A 17,919-nucleotide genomic window follows, 5' to 3' on the forward strand; every position below is an offset into this window, starting at 1 on the left:
AGGAACCATTGATGAGCACTCTTTGGGATCGGTCAGTCAGCCAGTTACAAATCCACTGAGTGGTAGCATAGTCAAGACCGCATTTTACCAGCTTCTTTACAAGAATATCATGGGGCACCTTGTCAAATGCCTTGCTGAAATCAAGGTAGGCTACATCCACTGCGTTCCCTTCATCTACCAGGCTTGTAATTCCGTCAAAAAACGAGATCAGGTTAGTTTGACATGACTTATTTTTCAGAAATCCATGCTGACTATTGGTGATCACAGCATTCCTTTCTAGGTGCGCACAGACTGTTTGCTTAATGATCTGCTCCAGAATCTTCCCTGGTATTGATGTCAGACTGACTGGGCGGTAATTATTTGGGTCCTCTCTTTTCCCCTTTTTGAAAATAGGGACAACATTTGCCCTCCTCCAGTCTGCCGGGACTTCGCCTGTTCTCCAGGAATTCTCAAAGATGACTGCCAGTGGTTCTGAGATTACATCTGCCAGTTCTTTTAATACTCTTGGATGCAGTTCATCTGGCCCCGGAGACTTGAATACATCTAAACTGGCCAAGTATTCTTGTACTATCTCCTTAGTTATTCTGGGCTATGTTTCCTTTGCTGAATCATTTGCTCCAAATTCTTCAGGTCGGGCATTGTTTTCCTTATCGGAGAAGACTGAGGCAAAGAAGGCATTGAGGAGTTCAGCCCTTTCTGTGTTCCCTGTTTGCATTTCACCATCTTCTCCTCTGAGTGACCCCACTGTTTCTTTGTTCTTCCTTTTGCTAAGAACATACCCATAAAAGCCTTTTTTGTTGCTTTTAACCTCTCTAGCAAGCCTGAGTTCATTCTGTGCTTTAGCTTTTCTGACTTTGTGTCTACACGTGCTGGCTACTTGTTTGAATTCCTCTTTGGTGGTTTCCCCCCTTTTCCATTTTTTGTACACATCCTTTTTTAATCTTAACTCAGTTAAAAGTTCTTTAGATAGCCACCCTGGCTTCTTTAGGCACCTTCCATGTTTCCGTCTCATTGGTATTGCCTGATGTTGTGCTTTTAGTATCTCCCTCTTAACAAACTCCCAGCCATCATGAACTCCCTTTCCTTTTAGTATTACTGTCCATGGGATCCCACCCAGCACTTCCCTAAGTTTTATGAAGTCGGCTTTCTTAAAGTCAAGAAATTGAGTCCTAGTATGCTTGGCTGCTCCTTTCCGCTGTATAGTAAACTTCAGAAGAGCATGATCACTCGTGCCTAATGATCCTTCCACTTCTACCCCACTAACCAGATCATCAACATTGGTTAGGACCAGATCTAAAATGGCTGTTCCTCTTGTTGCTTCTCCCACTTTCTGGACAATGAAGTTGTCTGCAAGGCCAGTGAGGAATCTGTTTGACCTTATGCTCTTGGCTGAGTTTGACATCCAACAAATATCCGGGTAATTGAAGTCCCCCATTACTACTATCTCCCTTCCTTTTGCATGCTTGGCCATCTGTTCCAGGAAGGCATCATCTATGTCCTCCGTTTGGTTTGGGGATCTATAGTAAACTCCCACAATGAGGTCCCTGTTATTCTTCTCTCCCTTAATTTTGACCCAAATGCTCTCACTTTGGCTTTGAGGTTCTGAATCTTGGATCTCTTCACAGGTATACACATCCCTGACATATAACGCCACTCCTCCTCCTTTCTTGTCTGGTCTGTTTCTCTGAAATAGATTGTATCCCCCCATTATTACATTCCAATCATGGGACTTATCCCACCAGGTTTCAGTGATGCCTATTATGTCATATTTAGTTTGCTGTACCAAGAGCTCAAGCTCATCTTGTTTATTTCCCATGCTTTGTGCATTAGTGTACAGACATTGAAGTCCATTAATCATTCCCCCGTGTCTCTTATTTAAGGATTTTTTCCTCCCACCACTAGGTCTGCGTGCTGTTTGCTCCATTTGGTCTATGACATTTGGATGATCATCTTCATCAATTGATAGGCTCCTACCTTCAGGAGCACTGTCTCCCTCCCCCACATTAGTCAGTTTAAAGCCCTCCTGATGAGGTTTCTGAGATTTTTGGCAAAAACATTTCTCCCAACCGTTGTGAGGTGCAGCCCATCGCTTGCCAGAAGTCCATCTTCAAGAAACTGCAGTCCGTGATCTAAGAATCCAAACCGTTCCTGTTTACACCATCTGCGAAGCCAGCTGTTCACTTCCACTATTTTTCCCTCTCTCCCTGGGCCACGTCGTTCAACTGGGAGGAGAGATGAGATGACAATTTGTGCATTTAGTTGCTTCAATTTCCTGCCAAGAGCCTCGTAGTCTCTTTTGATCTTCTGGAGGCTATTGCTTGCAGTGTCATTGGTTCCCACATGAACCAAGAGGAAGGGGTATTTGTCAGTGGGTTTTATGATTCCTTGCAGTCGTTCAGTTACATCTTGGATCTTAGCCCCGGGGAGACAGCACACTTCCCGAGACATCTTGTCAGGCCCACAAATCACTGCTTCTGTTCCCCTCAGTAGGGAATCCCCTATCACCACTACACGCCTCCTCTTAGGTTTGGTCGGGGTTCTTCCATGAGCTGTCCGTTCCAAGGTCGCCTGCACATTCCCTGAGGACTGACTTTGCTGCTCGTCTTCATTTACCTGATCGACTGAAATGAGGGAGAGATCCTCAAATGGAGTCTGCTCTTCGTCTTCCATGCTAGGGTAGAGGACCTCAGAGCGATTGTGTATTTCTAAACAATCAGAACGAACCCTGGGCCTCCTACTTCTTTGAGTCACGTTTCTCCATATATCTGGCTCCTGTGTTGGTGAACTAGCCTCCTTCTCAGGGGAGTCCCCTGTCTCCTCTTTGATGGAGACGGTGTGGTCTGTTGCTTCCAAGAAGAGCTCCAGCTCTCTAATTCTTTGAAGCGTAGCTACACGTTCCTCCAGTTGCTGGACTTTGTCTTTTAAGAGTGCAATCAACATGCAATTGCTGCAGGTAAAGCTGCCTGCAACCTTTGGCAAGATGGCAAACATTGCGCAGGAACCGCAGGCGACAGCAGCTGTTCCCTCCCCCTCCATCTTGAGAATGTGTCGTTGGGGGTGGCTACAGCGGTCCTCCATCATAAAAAGCGTGAAGACAGGACAAATAACTCCCCCCACAAAAAAAACCTAGGTCTCCCCCAACAAACGTTTGAGACTAGCTCTCCTAAATCTAAAAGATGGATAAAACTGCGCGCGCCGCTAGGCGCGCGCCGCTGCCCTGCTGGCTCTGATAAGCTCCTCCCACAGCTAATCACCTTCCTCAACAGAAACCCTGCCCCCTCTGACCTTTGCACAGGGAGAACAGCTAATCAGCCACAAAGAAACACAAACACACAAGAGAAAACCCTTTTTGCTCCTTCTTCAACTGCTTCCCTGCTGGCTCTGATAAGCTCCTCCCACAGCTAATCACCTTCCTCAACAGAAACCCTGCCCCCTCTGACCTTTGCACAGGGAGAACAGCTAATCAGCCACAAAGAAACACAAACACACAAGAGAAAACCCTTTTTGCTCCTTCTTCAACTGCTTCCCTGCTGGCTCTGATAAGCTCCTCCCACAGCTAATCACCTTCCTCAACAGAAACCCTGCCCCCTCTGACCTTTGCACAGGGAGAACAGCTAATCAGCCACAAAGAAACACAAACACACAAGAGAAAACCCTTTTTGCACCTTCTTCAACTGTTTCCCTGCTGGCTCTGATAAGCTCCTCCCACAGCTAATCACCTTCCTCAACAGAAACCCTGCCCCCTCTGACCTTTGCACAGGGAGAACAGCTAATCAGCCACAAAGAAACACAAACACACAAGAGAAAACCCTTTTTGCTCCTTCTTCAACTGCTTCCCTGCTGGCTCTGATAAGCTCCTCCCACAGCTAATCACCTTCCTCAACAGAAACCCTGCCCCCTCTGACCTTTGCACAGGGAGAACAGCTAATCAGCCACAAAGAAACACAAACACACAAGAGAAAACCCTTTTTGCTCCTTCTTCAACTGCTTCCCTGCTGGCTCTGATAAGCTCCTCCCACAGCTAATCACCTTCCTCAACAGAAACCCTGCCCCCTCTGACCTTTGCACAGGGAGAACAGCTAATCAGCCACAAAGAAACACAAACACACAAGAGAAAACCCTTTTTGCACCTTCTTCAACTGTTTCCCTGCTGGCTCTGATAAGCTCCTCCCACAGCTAATCACCTTCCTCAACAGAAACCCTGCCCCCTCTGACCTTTGCACAGGGAGAACAGCTAATCAGCCACAAAGAAACACAAACACACAAGAGAAAACCCTTTTTGCACCTTCTTCAACTGTTTCCCTGCTGGCTCTGATAAGCTCCTCCCACAGCTAATCACCTTCCTCAACAGAAACCCTGCCCCCTCTGACCTTTGCACAGGAAGAACAGCTAATCAGCCACAAAGAAACACAAACACACAAGAGAAAACCCTTTTTGCTCCTTCTTCAACTGCTTCCCTGCTGGCTCTGATAAGCTCCTCCCACAGCTAATCACCTTCCTCAACAGAAACCCTGCCCCCTCTGACCTTTGCACAGGGAGAACAGCTAATCAGCCACAAAGAAACACAAACACACAAGAGAAAACCCTTTTTGCACCTTCTTCAACTGTTTCCCTGCTGGCTCTGATAAGCTCCTCCCACAGCTAATCACCTTCCTCAACAGAAACCCTGCCCCCTCTGACCTTTGCACAGGGAGAACAGCTAATCAGCCACAAAGAAACACAAACACACAAGAGAAAACCCTTTTTGCACCTTCTTCAACTGTTTCCCTGCTGGCTCTGATAAGCTCCTCCCACAGCTAATCACCTTCCTCAACAGAAACCCTGCCCCCTCTGACCTTTGCACAGGGAGAACAGCTAATCAGCCACAAAGAAACACAAACACACAAGAGAAAACCCTTTTTGCTCCTTCTTCAACTGCTTCCCTGCTGGCTCTGATAAGCTCCTCCCACAGCTAATCACCTTCCTCAACAGAAACCCTGCCCCCTCTGACCTTTGCACAGGAAGAACAGCTAATCAGCCACAAAGAAACACAAACACACAAGAGAAAACCCTTTTTGCTCCTTCTTCAACTGCTTCCCTGCTGGCTCTGATAAGCTCCTCCCACAGCTAATCACCTTCCTCAACAGAAACCCTGCCCCCTCTGACCTTTGCACAGGGAGAACAGCTAATCAGCCACAAAGAAACACAAACACACAAGAGAAAACCCTTTTTGCTCCTTCTTCAACTGCTTCCCTGCTGGCTCTGATTTTCATAACCTTCTTTCTGGGACTCCCTCCTTCCCCTCCCGACTGTATTCCCATTTCCCTAAGTTGGTTCCACAAGTTCTCATTACCAATTTAAACCTAATATGTTGTGCCCATTAGCCAATTTAAATTACAATCTTAACATCACTCCTCATCTTTAACAAAATAGAAAAAAGATTTTTCCCCCAAGATCTACCCCGTTTCCTTCCACGAATTCCCCCTTTTTTTCAAAACATGTTAAATCACAATACCAAAGTTATATAGAAAGATAAAAGATAAAAGATAGAAGAAGATTCAAAAAGTTGGTTACATAGCCTTTGGATTCTAGAATTCCCCCTCCCTTCCCCGGTTTAGATTCCCCATGTCCATCAGTCTGTATGTTGTCAGCCTGGAGGTCTCAAGTCCACAGCCAAATTTTCCTCAAACCATCTTGCCGGTTTTCTTTAAATTTGCTTGTTTTGATACTGTTTAACTTCAAAAATCCAGTCTAATAGAGGCCTTTAATTTCCTTTGGTCATAGTTGCTCCTCCCATTGTTCTTTCCGTGGCGTAGTTGGTCCTTTGCTCTTTTATTTCTTACTTTCTCAGGTTTCTATCTTGTTCAGCTGCAAAACCATTCTTATTCCGAAATCTAGTATCTCTACAGAGGTTTGTTATTCAGGAACAAAAACTTACGTCCAGTTCCTACCTTGCTTCAATAGAAAAATTCTATTGTGTTGTCACCTCTGTAGACAAAACAATATTTCAGTTTAGCTGCTTTCCCAGGAGATAAGTCCTGTACCCATCCCGGAGTAGTTTTCCACATACGCCACTTGTAATGTCCCAAAGCCCCTCTAGGGGGGTTGCAGTAACTTTGTATCCTCTAATCCAAAAGTCAAGTTGTTGTTTCTTTCCCCCCCCCGACATTTTGCATCCATATTTATGTCCAATTGTAACAAAATTTACCAGCAAAATACTTATAACAAAGTCCTCTTTATGTTCTCAAGATTTGACAGCTACTTTGACAGCTGTCAAATTCTCCATCTCTCTCCGCCAGGTTCTCCGAATCGCCCCGGTTCCCAGGGGGGGGTTGCCTTTTCCCTCTCACCCTCGACTTTTCTCCTCCAGCACAATTCTTGTAGTATCCCATCGTGGAATTGATATTTTTTGTCAGCAATAAGCTTCTGAATCGATCTTGGTTTCTCAGTCCTTGTTTTAGCATGTTTACAATCAGGGAGGGGACTGACTTCCTTTTTAGATCCCCCCCGCTCGTGCCGAATCCGAAAAAAAATTCCTTTTTTTTCTCCTTTTATACCCGGTTACCCAATTACTCACGGGTTGTTGTTAAATAGCCGAATTTTCAATAGAAGAAGCCAGCGCTCTCCGACGAATGGCATGCGGCTGCGCTCGGCAGGGGAAGCGATAGACTCACAGCACCACGCCGCTCCCCGGCACCCGATCCGTAGCCTTTAAAAAGGCTCCTTCACGAGTCGGGAGGGCGCTGACGGTACCAGCCGAGTCCCCATGTCCACGGGCTCCGTGCCCGTGGTTTTTAAGGGTCCCCGCGTCGCCGGCGTGGTAGGACCCAGCCCCTGCCGAGCAGACTCCCTCCGGAGCTCGGAGGGAGTCCGCCATTCGGCGATGGCGCCAACCCGGAAGTCGGAACAGCAAGGAAGTCTTGAGTTACGTCAACATATAGAGTTGGTGGTGGTTGATCAAGATAATAAAGGGCTGTAACTGTCAAGAATTCAGCCTACACTCGAGTAGGACTCTGGCAGAGACACATGCCTGGCTGGCATGTTCCCTCCCTCCTGGGGTGCTGAACCATGTGGAGTCATAACATACACCGTCATGTGAAAGACAACAATCCTATGACTGCAATCATGGAGCAGGAATTCTTAACAGTAACCTCCCTGTAGCAATTATGTAAAATTGGTTGGGAACATAGGAAGCTGCCTTACACTTAGCCAGGCCATTGATCCATCCATCTCTCTACCAACTGGTGACGATTATCCAGGGTGTCAGGCAGGGTTCTCTCCCTGCTCTGCCTGAAGATTAAACCTGGGGTGTGCTGTGTGAAGAAGTCCTTTATTTTGTCTGTCCTGAATTCTCCAACATTGCATTGGATGTCACTGGAGTTCTAGTGTTACGAGAGCAGGGGAAAAACTTTACCCACTTTTCCCATTCTGTGCATAATTTTATATACTTCTGTAATATCCTCTCACTTGCCTTTTTTCTAAACTAAGAAGTTCCAAATGCAACATGGGGGAGTTAGCTGCTGCATCCCTTTTATCATTTTGGTTGCACTTTTCTGACTCCCAGTTGGCAAACAAATGATTCCTGACACCCAAATTATACTGTTGAAACGGGGAAAGGTGTGCTGGGGGTAATCAGGAGTGGATTTGTGTGTGGAAGGACTGTGAGCTAAGTTCGTATGTTTCTCTGCCTGGGTTCAGAATGGTTTAATTCTTAATTACGCACATAATCATTGGTGGATCTTGGGGGTATAGTAAAAAGAAAAAAGTTCCTGCAAACCTGTGGTCTGCCTGCCCCTGGTGAAGAGTAACAGCTAACAGTGCAATCCTACACATGCCTATCCAGAAGGAAATCCTATTGCGTTTGATGGGACTTATTCCCAGGTAAGTTATGATAGGAATGTGACTCAAGACACTGAGCTACAAATTAGAAAGCAACCAGTCTGAATCTTGTCTGTGGCATGAACTTGCTAGGTGGCCTTAGGGAAGCCACGCTCTCGCAGCCTCAGCCCCTCCGTCTGCAATATGGGAATAATAATACAGTGGTGCCTCGCAAGACGAAATTAATTCGTTCCGCAAGTCTCTTCGTCTTGCGGTTTTTTCGTCTTGCGATGCACGGTTTCCCATAGGAATGCATTGAAAATCAATTAATGCGTTCCTAGGGAAACCGCTTGCCAGGCTGGCGGTGCGGAGAAGGGCTTTTCTCCGCACCGCAAGCCTTCAGGACAGGTACAGGAACAGAGGGGAAGGCGCGCAGCGCTTTCCCTGTTCCCGGGGCTTGCGTGGGAGGGTTTTTCCTCCCCGCTGCCAACATTCAGAACAGCATTCTGAATGTTGGCGGTGGGAATGAAAACCCTCCTCCCACCCCAAGTCTTCAGGAAAGCCATCCGATGCCGCGCGGCGGGAGGAGGTCCGAGGACAGTGGGGAAGACGCGCTGCGCTTCCCCGCTGTCCCGGAGATTTCCCTATGGGCTGTCGTCTTGCGAGGCAAGCCCATAGGGAAATTAGTTTTGCGAAGCGCCTCCAAAACGTAAAACCCTTTCGTCTAGCGGGTTTTCCGTCTTGCGAGGCGTTCGTCTTGCGGGGCACCACTGTACTGACTCAGCTTGCAGTGTTGATACACGTGAAGCCTTCTTTATAATTCGACAATGCATGTGAAGAGCTTTCACTTGACTGTACATAGTGCTGTTGCCAGGCTATTTTGTGCCCTAGCCTAGACTCCTTTCACACACCTCTTGCCAGTTTCAATTTTCAAAAATAGATGGAGAAATGATTCAAGTGACACATGATCGGGAAGCGGGTCTGCATGTGGCCCTGCGGAGGGGAGCCGGGAACACCCTGGGGGCCGCTGTGGGGAGGCAGCGCAGCTCCTCTGGCGGCCGGCGGCTCCTGCGACGAGAGCGCCGCGGGGCGGCCACGCGCAGCCCGGCAGGCAGCCCGCTGCTGGGAGCCTCACGCGGCGGCGGCCCCTGGGCGGCCCGCGGACCCCTCTTCCGCCGCCAGAATCCCCTCCAGGGAGACTCGCCCACACGCGGCGCCGCCCTCTCTTCCGCCTCTCTCCAACCACTTCCGGGTAGAGCTTCACTCCGGGCAGAAGCACTTCCGGGGCCTGGGAGGCGCGGGGGGGGGGGGCTGGCGCGCGGGAGGCGTTTCCGTTGAGGCGCACATCCGGGCGGAGCTTCCGGGTCCCTTTGTCCCTGGCGTCGCCGCCGCCGCCGCCGCTGCCGGGCTCCTTTCTTCTTGCCCCGCGCCGCCCTCAGGTGGGCGCCGCCCCCGCCCCGCCCGGCCGAGAGGGGAGAAGGCCCGGGGGGGGGGCCGCCCTCGCGCGCCCGTTAGCCGAGGCCCCCCCGGCACCTGGGGGAGGGGGCGCGAGGACCCGGCCGCCCCAGCCGGAATCTCTTCCTCCCTCCCCCTCAAAAAGTTTCAGCGCATTTTCCTTTCCTGGCCTGTCCGGGTTTTGTTCTCTCCCTGCTTAGCTCTGCCTGTTCCTTCTTCTTCTGGCCGAGGATGAGCTGCTTCGCTGCTGAATAGGAACCCGGGTTGCCGCTTGCAGGGCTGGCTGGGTCGGGGGGGGGGGAGAGGCACAGTGTCCCCCTTGCTCTGGAAATCTGGCAGGGTGGGTCACGGAGCAGCTGCAGTTCCTGGGGAAAGTTGTGGCAGAGCAGCGCTGGCTTGTTGGTGTGGTTCTGACAGCTGAAAGGGTTCAACTCTTTCCCCGCATCCATTGTGCTGGTTTGCATGTGGGATCTCTCTGTAACTTTTGTGTCTCTCTCATTACATTATTCTAGAAAAGAACCCTTCAAAATGGCACAGTTCAAGCGTCAGAAGCAGCTGAGAGCCAGCAATCTTCAGGGAGCCAGGACCTTCTCAGGTTAGTCAGATAAGGATGCTGTAAAGTTTGCCTCTGATCTATCCATGCTGTTGTTTAGGCCATGCTGAATGGGTGGTATCTCTGCTGCTTCTTTAAACCCTTCTTCATGAGGGATATGTGGTGGGTTTGTCTTTTAAATTCTTTAGAGGGAAAGAGATTTCTGCTTTACTGGCTTTTGTTAATGCTCTGTGCTCTGTGTGTGTATTTGATAGAAAATCCGCATACAAAAATATGAGCATTACTTTTGGTCAGTTCTTAGCTAAGGGTGCTTTAGTCCCATCCTTGTCAGCACACTTCGTTTACTCTAATCTTTTGAATCTTAATGGGAATAGTACGGAGCTAATCTCATGGTTGTAATGAAATGAATGCATTATTTTTTTTGCTAAGTGCCATCTATCTAATGAATGAAATTGTACAGAAATCTGACCATTCAATTATTTTCTAGTGTTTAAAATTATTTGCTCCTTTTCACTAGGAACCCAACCAGCCTCTTTATTGGGACCTGCACCTGGCCTCTTAAATCCTCCTATCTCAGCAGAGATTATTCAGGCGGCACGCCATCTTCAGGTCTGTGGGAGATGATTGGTGTTTTCTTGTAGATGTCAGTGAAATTCTGGTGTTTTTTCGTTTTCCCGAGAAAACAGTTAAGGGATTCGACTTCCACTGGAGAGCTCTATGAACAAGTTTCAAGGCAGTTCTAGTCAACTCCCTGGGCATGTGCCAGCAGCTATGTATTCTAGATACAGGCAAGTGGTTTATGATGTGTCTCGGATGGAATCTCAGCCAGAGGTCAGGTGAAGATGGTCTGTGTGGCTCTCCTGATGTCTTTGGCATCTGGCTTCAAACTCTTTGCATTTAATGAAACCAGAGCTGCATGCTCTGTGCCAGTTTGGCTCAAAGCCATTGGAGGGGGGTTTGGAAATATGTATTTCAGATCCTTGGAGATAGCAAGTGTGTGTTAGGGTTTACACACTGCCGCCTTCCTTCAAACCATCAAATTTGGCTTAAGGTCATGTAAGTGGTCATAACTCTGATTGCAACAGTGAAGCTCTTCATGTTGAGTGGGAAGGATAGAAATTGGGGGGGGGGGAATAAAGAAAATTTTAAGCCATGCTGCTTAAGAACTCATATGAAATGCTGCACAGTGTGAATGGGTGTCAGAAAAACAGTAGCCTTGACGAGGATCTGCCTGACACAGAGTTTCAAATTCACTTGTAGTCGTAACTGATCTAGGATAATTAGTATCTCCCATTTCCTTCTCAACTGTTTCAGGACTAAGTATATATTGTAGATGGTTACAGAACCGTAGATGATGGCTCTATGGTATTCTTAAATCAGTCCCCCTGCCACAGTGTCATAGATCAGCCTGTTCATCCTAGTTTACAGTTTGCCTTTGCTGGAGCATAAGTACACTGCATCTCTGCGTCTACCTTGTGACTATCACTGCAGACTCTTATTTTTATTTACGTATGTTGCAGCCACAGCAAAGGTGGCATTTTTACATCTCTGCCGTATTAAGCAGTTGGTCCCTTTTCTTTCTCGCCCTGATCTGGCCACAGTGATCCATGCGACGGTCACATCCAGGCTTGATTATTGTAACTCGCACTACGCAGGGCTGCCCTTGAAGCTGACCCAGAAACTCCAGCGGGTGCAGAATGCCGCGGCGAGGCTCCTTACGGGGTCCTTGCCACGGGATCACATTCATTCAGTCCTTTACCAACTGCACTGGCTCCCGGTGGAGTACAGGGTCAGGTTTAAGGTGCTGGTTTTGACCTTTAAAGCCCTAAAGGCCTAGGACCCATGTACCTAGGGGACCACCTCTCCTGGTATGCCCTGTGGAGGACCTTAAGGTCCACAAATGACAACATTTTGGAGGTCCCAAGTCGCAAGGTGGTTAGATTGGTCTTAACTAGGGCCAGGGCCTTTTCAGTACTGGCCCCAACTTGGTGGAACGCTCTGTCACAAGAGACTAGGGCCCTGCAGGACTTGATATCTTTCCGCAGGGCCTGCAAGACAGAGCTGTTCTGCCTGGCCTTTGGTTTGGACTCAGTCTGACCCTTATGATTCCCTCTCTTTATGGTTTTGATCTATGGGCTACTTTTAAAATGAGGCTGCATTTTAAATTGCATTTTAACCTGTATTTTAAATTGGTCCCCATCCCCATTACGTTTTTACTGTAATTTTTCTGGTGTTAGCTGCCCTTAGCCCGGCTCTGGCCGGGGAGGGCGGGGTATAAATTATTATTATTATTATTGTTATTGTTATTGTTATTGTTATTTCCTGTCTTTTGATGGAAAGGTATTCAAGACAGCTTCCAGTAGGTGACATAATACAAAAGCCACATTTAAACTATGTGGCCTTTGGTCCTAACCAATGGAATTTGCTCCCCTTTAGTACCCAGGGCACCTAGTTGTTGGAGCACAATATTCTTTCCAGCAGAGAGTTAGTGGGGAGCAAGCTCTGTACAGCTTTTCCTCTGGCTGGGGGTGGTCTTCTATTTATTTTTGTGTTCTTCCTTAGAAGCAGGGCAAGCAACCTCCGAGAGTCTGTTGGGTCCTGTGGCTGATGCATGGAGCCCGAGAGTGCTTCCTTGCAGAGCAACTGGCATTTAGTTGAGCAGTTGAATAACTCAGTATAGAGCAGATGTGGGGAACCTTTGGCCCTCCTGTTGTTGCAGAGCTACAACTACATGAGGTCCATCATACATGGCCAATGATGATGGCAGATGTAGTTCAGCAACATCTGGAGGGCCAGAAATTTCCCATACCTGCTATTGAGAAAGGCAGTATTCTTCTAAGTCACAGTTGGTGTGTGTTTGTAGTAAGTACTTTGATGAAGTAGGGTAGAATAGAAATTTATGATGAGGGCCTTTCTGTGATTCCCCGGTTTCCTGAGGTTTGTTTTGTGGCTCTCATGATCACATGCATTTTGCCCTATGAAGTAAGTAATCTGTTTTACAGGTGTATATCCTATTTGCCCAGTTTCTGCCTGAGTGCCCAAGTCAATAGTGCTTTCCTTTCTCTAGTACAGGCATACGGATCCTGAGTTCCAGGCTCTACCGCGTGTAGGGCCTGCTGATGTCTGAAGAGGCTCATATTACAGAATAGTTTTTCAGGGTTCAGTTGGATTAGGATGGAACATAATTGTTCAGTTTGAAAGAGAGTTGGTTACTGCTTGACATCAATAGTGATATTGAATCCAGTGTTAAAGGATTTAGAAATCAATAAATGGCAAATTCCTCCTTTGGCAGATGAAAGAGCTTGAGAGTAGCCAGGACTTGATATGGCCTCAGTATTAAGAAATAATGTGAACTGTCTAGAACTCCAGTGACTGACAAAGAGAGTGAATTAGACGGCTTGTGAATAGGTCGCACCTGCAGTTTGTTATGATTGTACCTGTTGACTAAGCCTGGGGATTGGGTATGCAGATGACCAGATTTGTGACACCGGTGATTAGTGTGTAACCTTTCATTATGTCATTATAGTGATTTCCCTGGGCCTTTGCTTTTCAGGGGGGAGAGAAACAACGAGTTTTTACTGGAATAGTCACCAGCCTCCACGATTACTTTGGAGTGGTGGATGATGAAGTTTTCTTTCAATTAAGGTGAGTAGAGAGCCATTAGGATGGCAGCAGAGACAAGAGGACAGCGAGTGGCTACTAATAGCATTGTCCCCTTGCCATCCAGCAGACTTGTGTTTCCTTCTATCTTCTTGAATTGCACCAAAGCCTGATCTACACTTGGGAAGAATGAGGAAGCCTGACCTAGTATAGCCCTTTCTGCTACTTTAGATTGCAGCTGGAAGATGCTCTTTAAACCCCCACCCCATTTTTCCATTTTACAATATTCAACAATAAAGAAGCATTCAATAATAAATATATATTCAACAATAAATCACACACAAATCCAGTAATGTTTTCTTTGACTTCCATCCCTCCTCTTCTATGGTTTCTTATTTTTCTTTCAAATTCTTACTTCATATTTTAATTTGTCCTTTTTACTCATTTATCCTTTTTAATTCCCTTAGAATCCTCATGTTTATATCAATCCTGCTAATGTTTTTAATTGTTTACAGTTTGTTTTCATATATTCAATAAATTTCCTCCATTCTGCTACAAAGAGTTTATCATCCTGATCTCTTAATCTTCTGGTAAGTTTCGCCATCTCTGCGTATTCCATCAATTTTAATTGCCGATCGTCTCTTTTGCAGGTCCCAAAGTGGTTCACAGGATAAAATCAGAATTTAAAGCTACTAAATACATAATCAAAATAAAAACAAAAACAACCCAATAAACACCCCAACACATTTTAAATAATAAAAATGAACTTGACAAAATAAAACATAAAAATGATTTAAAACCAGAAAATTTTAAAGCAGTTGAAAATACTTAAAATTCTCTTCCAGCAACATATCAAAAAGGACTAAGTCCTACCCACCCCACCATAAGATGAGCATAATCATAGGAGGCAACATTAATTAACCAGAGTCTAGGTAAACAGAAAGGTCTTAGCTTGGCACCCAGAAACTGACAAAGATGGTGTCAGGTGAGTTTCCCTGGAAAGGAGCATTTCATAGATGGGGGGGGCACCACTGAAAAGGCCTGTTCTCGTATGGCCACCCTCCATACCCCCCTTGGGTGGGGCACACACAGAAAGGCCTCTGATGAAGACCCACCGGGTCCAGGCTTATTCATATGCAGAGAGGTGTTTCTTGGGGTATTGCAATCCTGAGGCAGCACTTTGAATTGTGGAGAAACAATTCCAGCCAGTTATTGCTGTTCTAGCTTAATACTTGCAGAGATTTTTTTCTTTATGCAACAGATAACGAAAAATCTGATTTCCTCACGTGCAGTCTTTAGTGGAGGAAGCAGAGCTCAGTGGTGGAGCACATGGTTTGCCTTCAGAAGGTCTCAGGTTCAATTCCTGATATATCCATTTTTTAAAAAAAGAATTGGACTGCAGGTGGTGGTAAATATCTGTTTGGGATCCTGGAGAGTGGCTGCGTGTCAGAGTTGACAATACTTTGCTAAATGCATAATTAGCCGGACCCTGATATAAGGCAACTTTGTATGTTTCCTGTGAAGTGCAGTCAGAAAACGTAGACTCCTGACTCTGCTGTCTGCACAGGACAGGGCCTGGCTGGTGAAGCTGGACTTGACCTTCAGTTATGAGCTTTAGAGGTGCCCATTAGGAACTCAGCACCAGCAGAAATAAGACATGTGTTTTCATCTCTTCTCTTTTGTTTCAGTGTTGTCAAAGGTCGGATCCCACAGATTGGCGAAAAGGTGCTGGTGAAAGCTGTCTACAACCCTAGCCAGTCGGTGCCCTGGAATGCCTTGAAGGTCCAGACTTTGTCAAATCAGGTACCTCAGGGGGATTCTTTTGTCGTATGTAGAGTTGGAGTTACTTTGCTTGTGTTCGCTTTGATCTCATGTACGGAGATGAGTTACCTTTCTTCTACTAAGACGGCACACTTTATTCAGTGCTACTTCATATCGTACAATGAAGCAGTGAAAAATTCACAACTAACATGAAAAGTGGGTCTTCCACCAGAGACATTAGAAAGGCCCAGATAGCTTCTGAATCCTGAATGGAATTGCAAGTCAGAACTAAGAGACCTTCACACAGAGCCAAAGAAGTGATGATATTATTATTATTATTATTATTATTATTATTATTATTAATTTTATTATTTATATGCCATCCATCTGATTGGTTTGTCCCAGCCATGCTGGGTACCTTCCAGCAAGCTATAATAACACAATAAAACACCAGACATAAAAAAATTCCCAATACAGGGCTGCCTTTAGATGTTTTCTAAAAATCATATAGTAGTTTATCTGTCTCCTGTTCCTTCTCCAGCTTTGCTTGAAGGGACGCTGCGCAGTTCTCCCTCCTGTGAAGGAGAGGCGCTGTGCAGAGAGGGAGAACTGCGCAGCGCCCCTTCAGCAACGCGCCTGTCCTGGCTTCTGCCTTAGCTGCGCACAGCCTCTTCGGTCAGGGGGAGCCTTCATCCCGCTGCCTTGAAGAGGCTTGGCGCGGTTATCCCAGAAACCAGAACAGCCACACGGTATCCCAGAAACCAGATCTCTCTTGATGTTCTGGCTTCTGGGATTCAGAATATTTTTTTTCTTGTTTTCCTCCTCCCAAAACTAGGCGCACCTTATGGTTCGGTGCGCCTTATGGAGCGAAAAATACGGTAAATGTAATGTGTTTGCAGTGGCTTCTAGAGGATCCAGATTTCAAACCAGCCAGTTTTCAGTTTCTATGTAGTGACTCTGCCCTGGCCATTCTCTTCAGAAATCTGTGTTGCTTGTACTGGATTCCTTTTTGCATTGCAAACCAAAGTTATGGGAGTTATCAGTGTCCTTTCTTGTCTTGTCTTATGCCATTGGAAAACAGCTTTATACCATACAGCTAGATTGGAATTCTTTATTTATACAGAAATAATCCCAAGCTTTCTATAATTAATAGTTCCTTTCTACATTGCAAAAAAGTGGGATGAAATGTAAAAACTGTGACAAGCCAAACATGGAAAATGGGAAACACTGGATGTTATCTGGCATTGATTGGCATTGTAGAGACACTGGCCATACGTGGGTGGCAGAGCATGCTCTTGGCATTGGGGGTGTGATATACTGTATCACCATCTGCAAGATTACACAGTGCATATTGGTAACCTTTTGGAGTCATTTTAACAACCTAAAATCTGATGTTCCTAAAGTAGCTAACGTCAGGTGCTAGCAAATGAATAATAGATTGGCCTGAAGCTGTTAAGCATAGAATCTTTGAAAGTCTCTCAGCTTCTCGTAGTGTCTTGCTCCCTAGCGAGTGCCAACAGGGTTGTAGCCAAAATGGCGCCATGAAGAAGCAAGAGAGGCAGTGGCGTATCTGCAGAAGTACAAAAACACTTTAGGTGGGAAAAAGCCCAACGACCCTAAAACAACTCAGTGTAGACTGATCATACTCTGTAGGTACACAATTCTGCGTGTTGTAGTGGGGATCTAGATTGGTGGGTGGTGAGGGGAATGGTGTATCTTGGAAGATAAAATCTTGTTTTGAGCCCCTCTTGCCAAAGTCTAATAAATACTAAATTGGCAAGAGAATGGGTACAGTAATAGTGACTGTTGTTCCTTTCCTTACTACTTCAGATTTTTGGGCACTCTAGATTTCGAAAAGCATCGTTGATTATCCATCCCAGGCACTTTGCATTCTGGAATGATAGATGTGAGATATTAATATGAAGTCCATAGTGTAGCTTTTCTGTTGCTGACGATGTACATGCCATGCAGAAGAAAATGGTGTGCATGTATGTTTCTGGTTTATTTCTTGGCTGCACTATCTGGTATTCTGTGGTGGTTTTCTGGCATAGGCACATTCCACTTTTGTGTCTCTGCATTGCCAATACAGTTGGCATTGTGGAGAAATGGGGAGTTCCCTCCTGATTCTTCGCAATGAGGTCTGCATTCTTAAATATGGGAACTAGTAGGGTAAGAAGGGTTGTATTTCTGGCTCATAGCCTCTGCTTGTACCACAGCCTCTTCTGAAGCCCCCCACCCCTCTGCTCCATGTGGCTTCTTTGGGGCAGAAGCAAGGCATCCTGGGAGCCCAGCCACAGCTGCTGTTTCAGCCTCACCGTATCCCACCTCTCTTTCCCCAGAAACGTAAGTGTTGCTGCTGCATCTTGTCTTTGCTGGGGGAGAAATGGAAGGTTAGACATACTAAGCATTGCAAATATACAATTTGGGGTGGTATGTCTGGTGATGGAATTTGAGACAGATCTCTTTTGGAAACCATGGAAAAAACTGAGGCAAGATCCTCTTTTAGGATGGTAGTATGGAGCCCAAGTCTTCAATAAGCCCTCTTCACTGGGCCATGGGAAAAGACTATAATTTATTTGATAAGGGATGGGTGGATAGGACCTGTGTCGCAGCTCTGTGAAGGATCTCTAGGGTGGTATATATGTGGCCAAGGTGGGGAGCTAGATTTTCAGCCTGAGATGGAATTAGTATGTGAATTGGAACCAGCTGATGATAACAATTTTGAGTGAATGGGGGGGGGGCAGCACAGGGAG

At 46.4% G+C, this 17,919-nt stretch overlaps 1 protein-coding gene and 1 long non-coding RNA gene across 2 annotated transcripts in view; one reads left to right on the forward strand and one right to left on the reverse strand.

The window, feature by feature from the left end:
• Positions 1-8,011, reverse strand: part of LOC308574007 — a 15,830-nt gene extending 7,819 nt beyond the window's left edge. Inside the window, exon 1 of the long non-coding RNA XR_014002297.1 lies at positions 7,183-8,011. This is a non-coding gene — a long non-coding RNA (uncharacterized lncRNA). The remainder of the gene's footprint in view (positions 1-7,182) is intronic.
• A 1,098-nt stretch (positions 8,012-9,109) lies between these two features.
• Positions 9,110-17,919, forward strand: part of CCAR2 (cell cycle and apoptosis regulator 2) — a 31,015-nt gene continuing 22,205 nt past the window's right edge. Inside the window, exons 1-6 of the mRNA XM_081171477.1 lie at positions 9,110-9,236; positions 9,765-9,847; positions 10,323-10,414; positions 13,359-13,450; positions 15,094-15,208; positions 17,383-17,509. Of these exons, the coding sequence (XP_081027603.1) occupies positions 9,781-9,847; positions 10,323-10,414; positions 13,359-13,450; positions 15,094-15,208; positions 17,383-17,509 (493 nt within the window). The 5' untranslated portion in view covers positions 9,110-9,236; positions 9,765-9,780. The remainder of the gene's footprint in view (positions 9,237-9,764; positions 9,848-10,322; positions 10,415-13,358; positions 13,451-15,093; positions 15,209-17,382; positions 17,510-17,919) is intronic.

This window comes from Podarcis bocagei, assembly GCF_964188305.1.
Source record: "Podarcis bocagei genome assembly, chromosome: 15".
In the NCBI taxonomy this organism is placed as follows: Eukaryota; Metazoa; Chordata; class Lepidosauria; order Squamata; family Lacertidae; genus Podarcis; species Podarcis bocagei.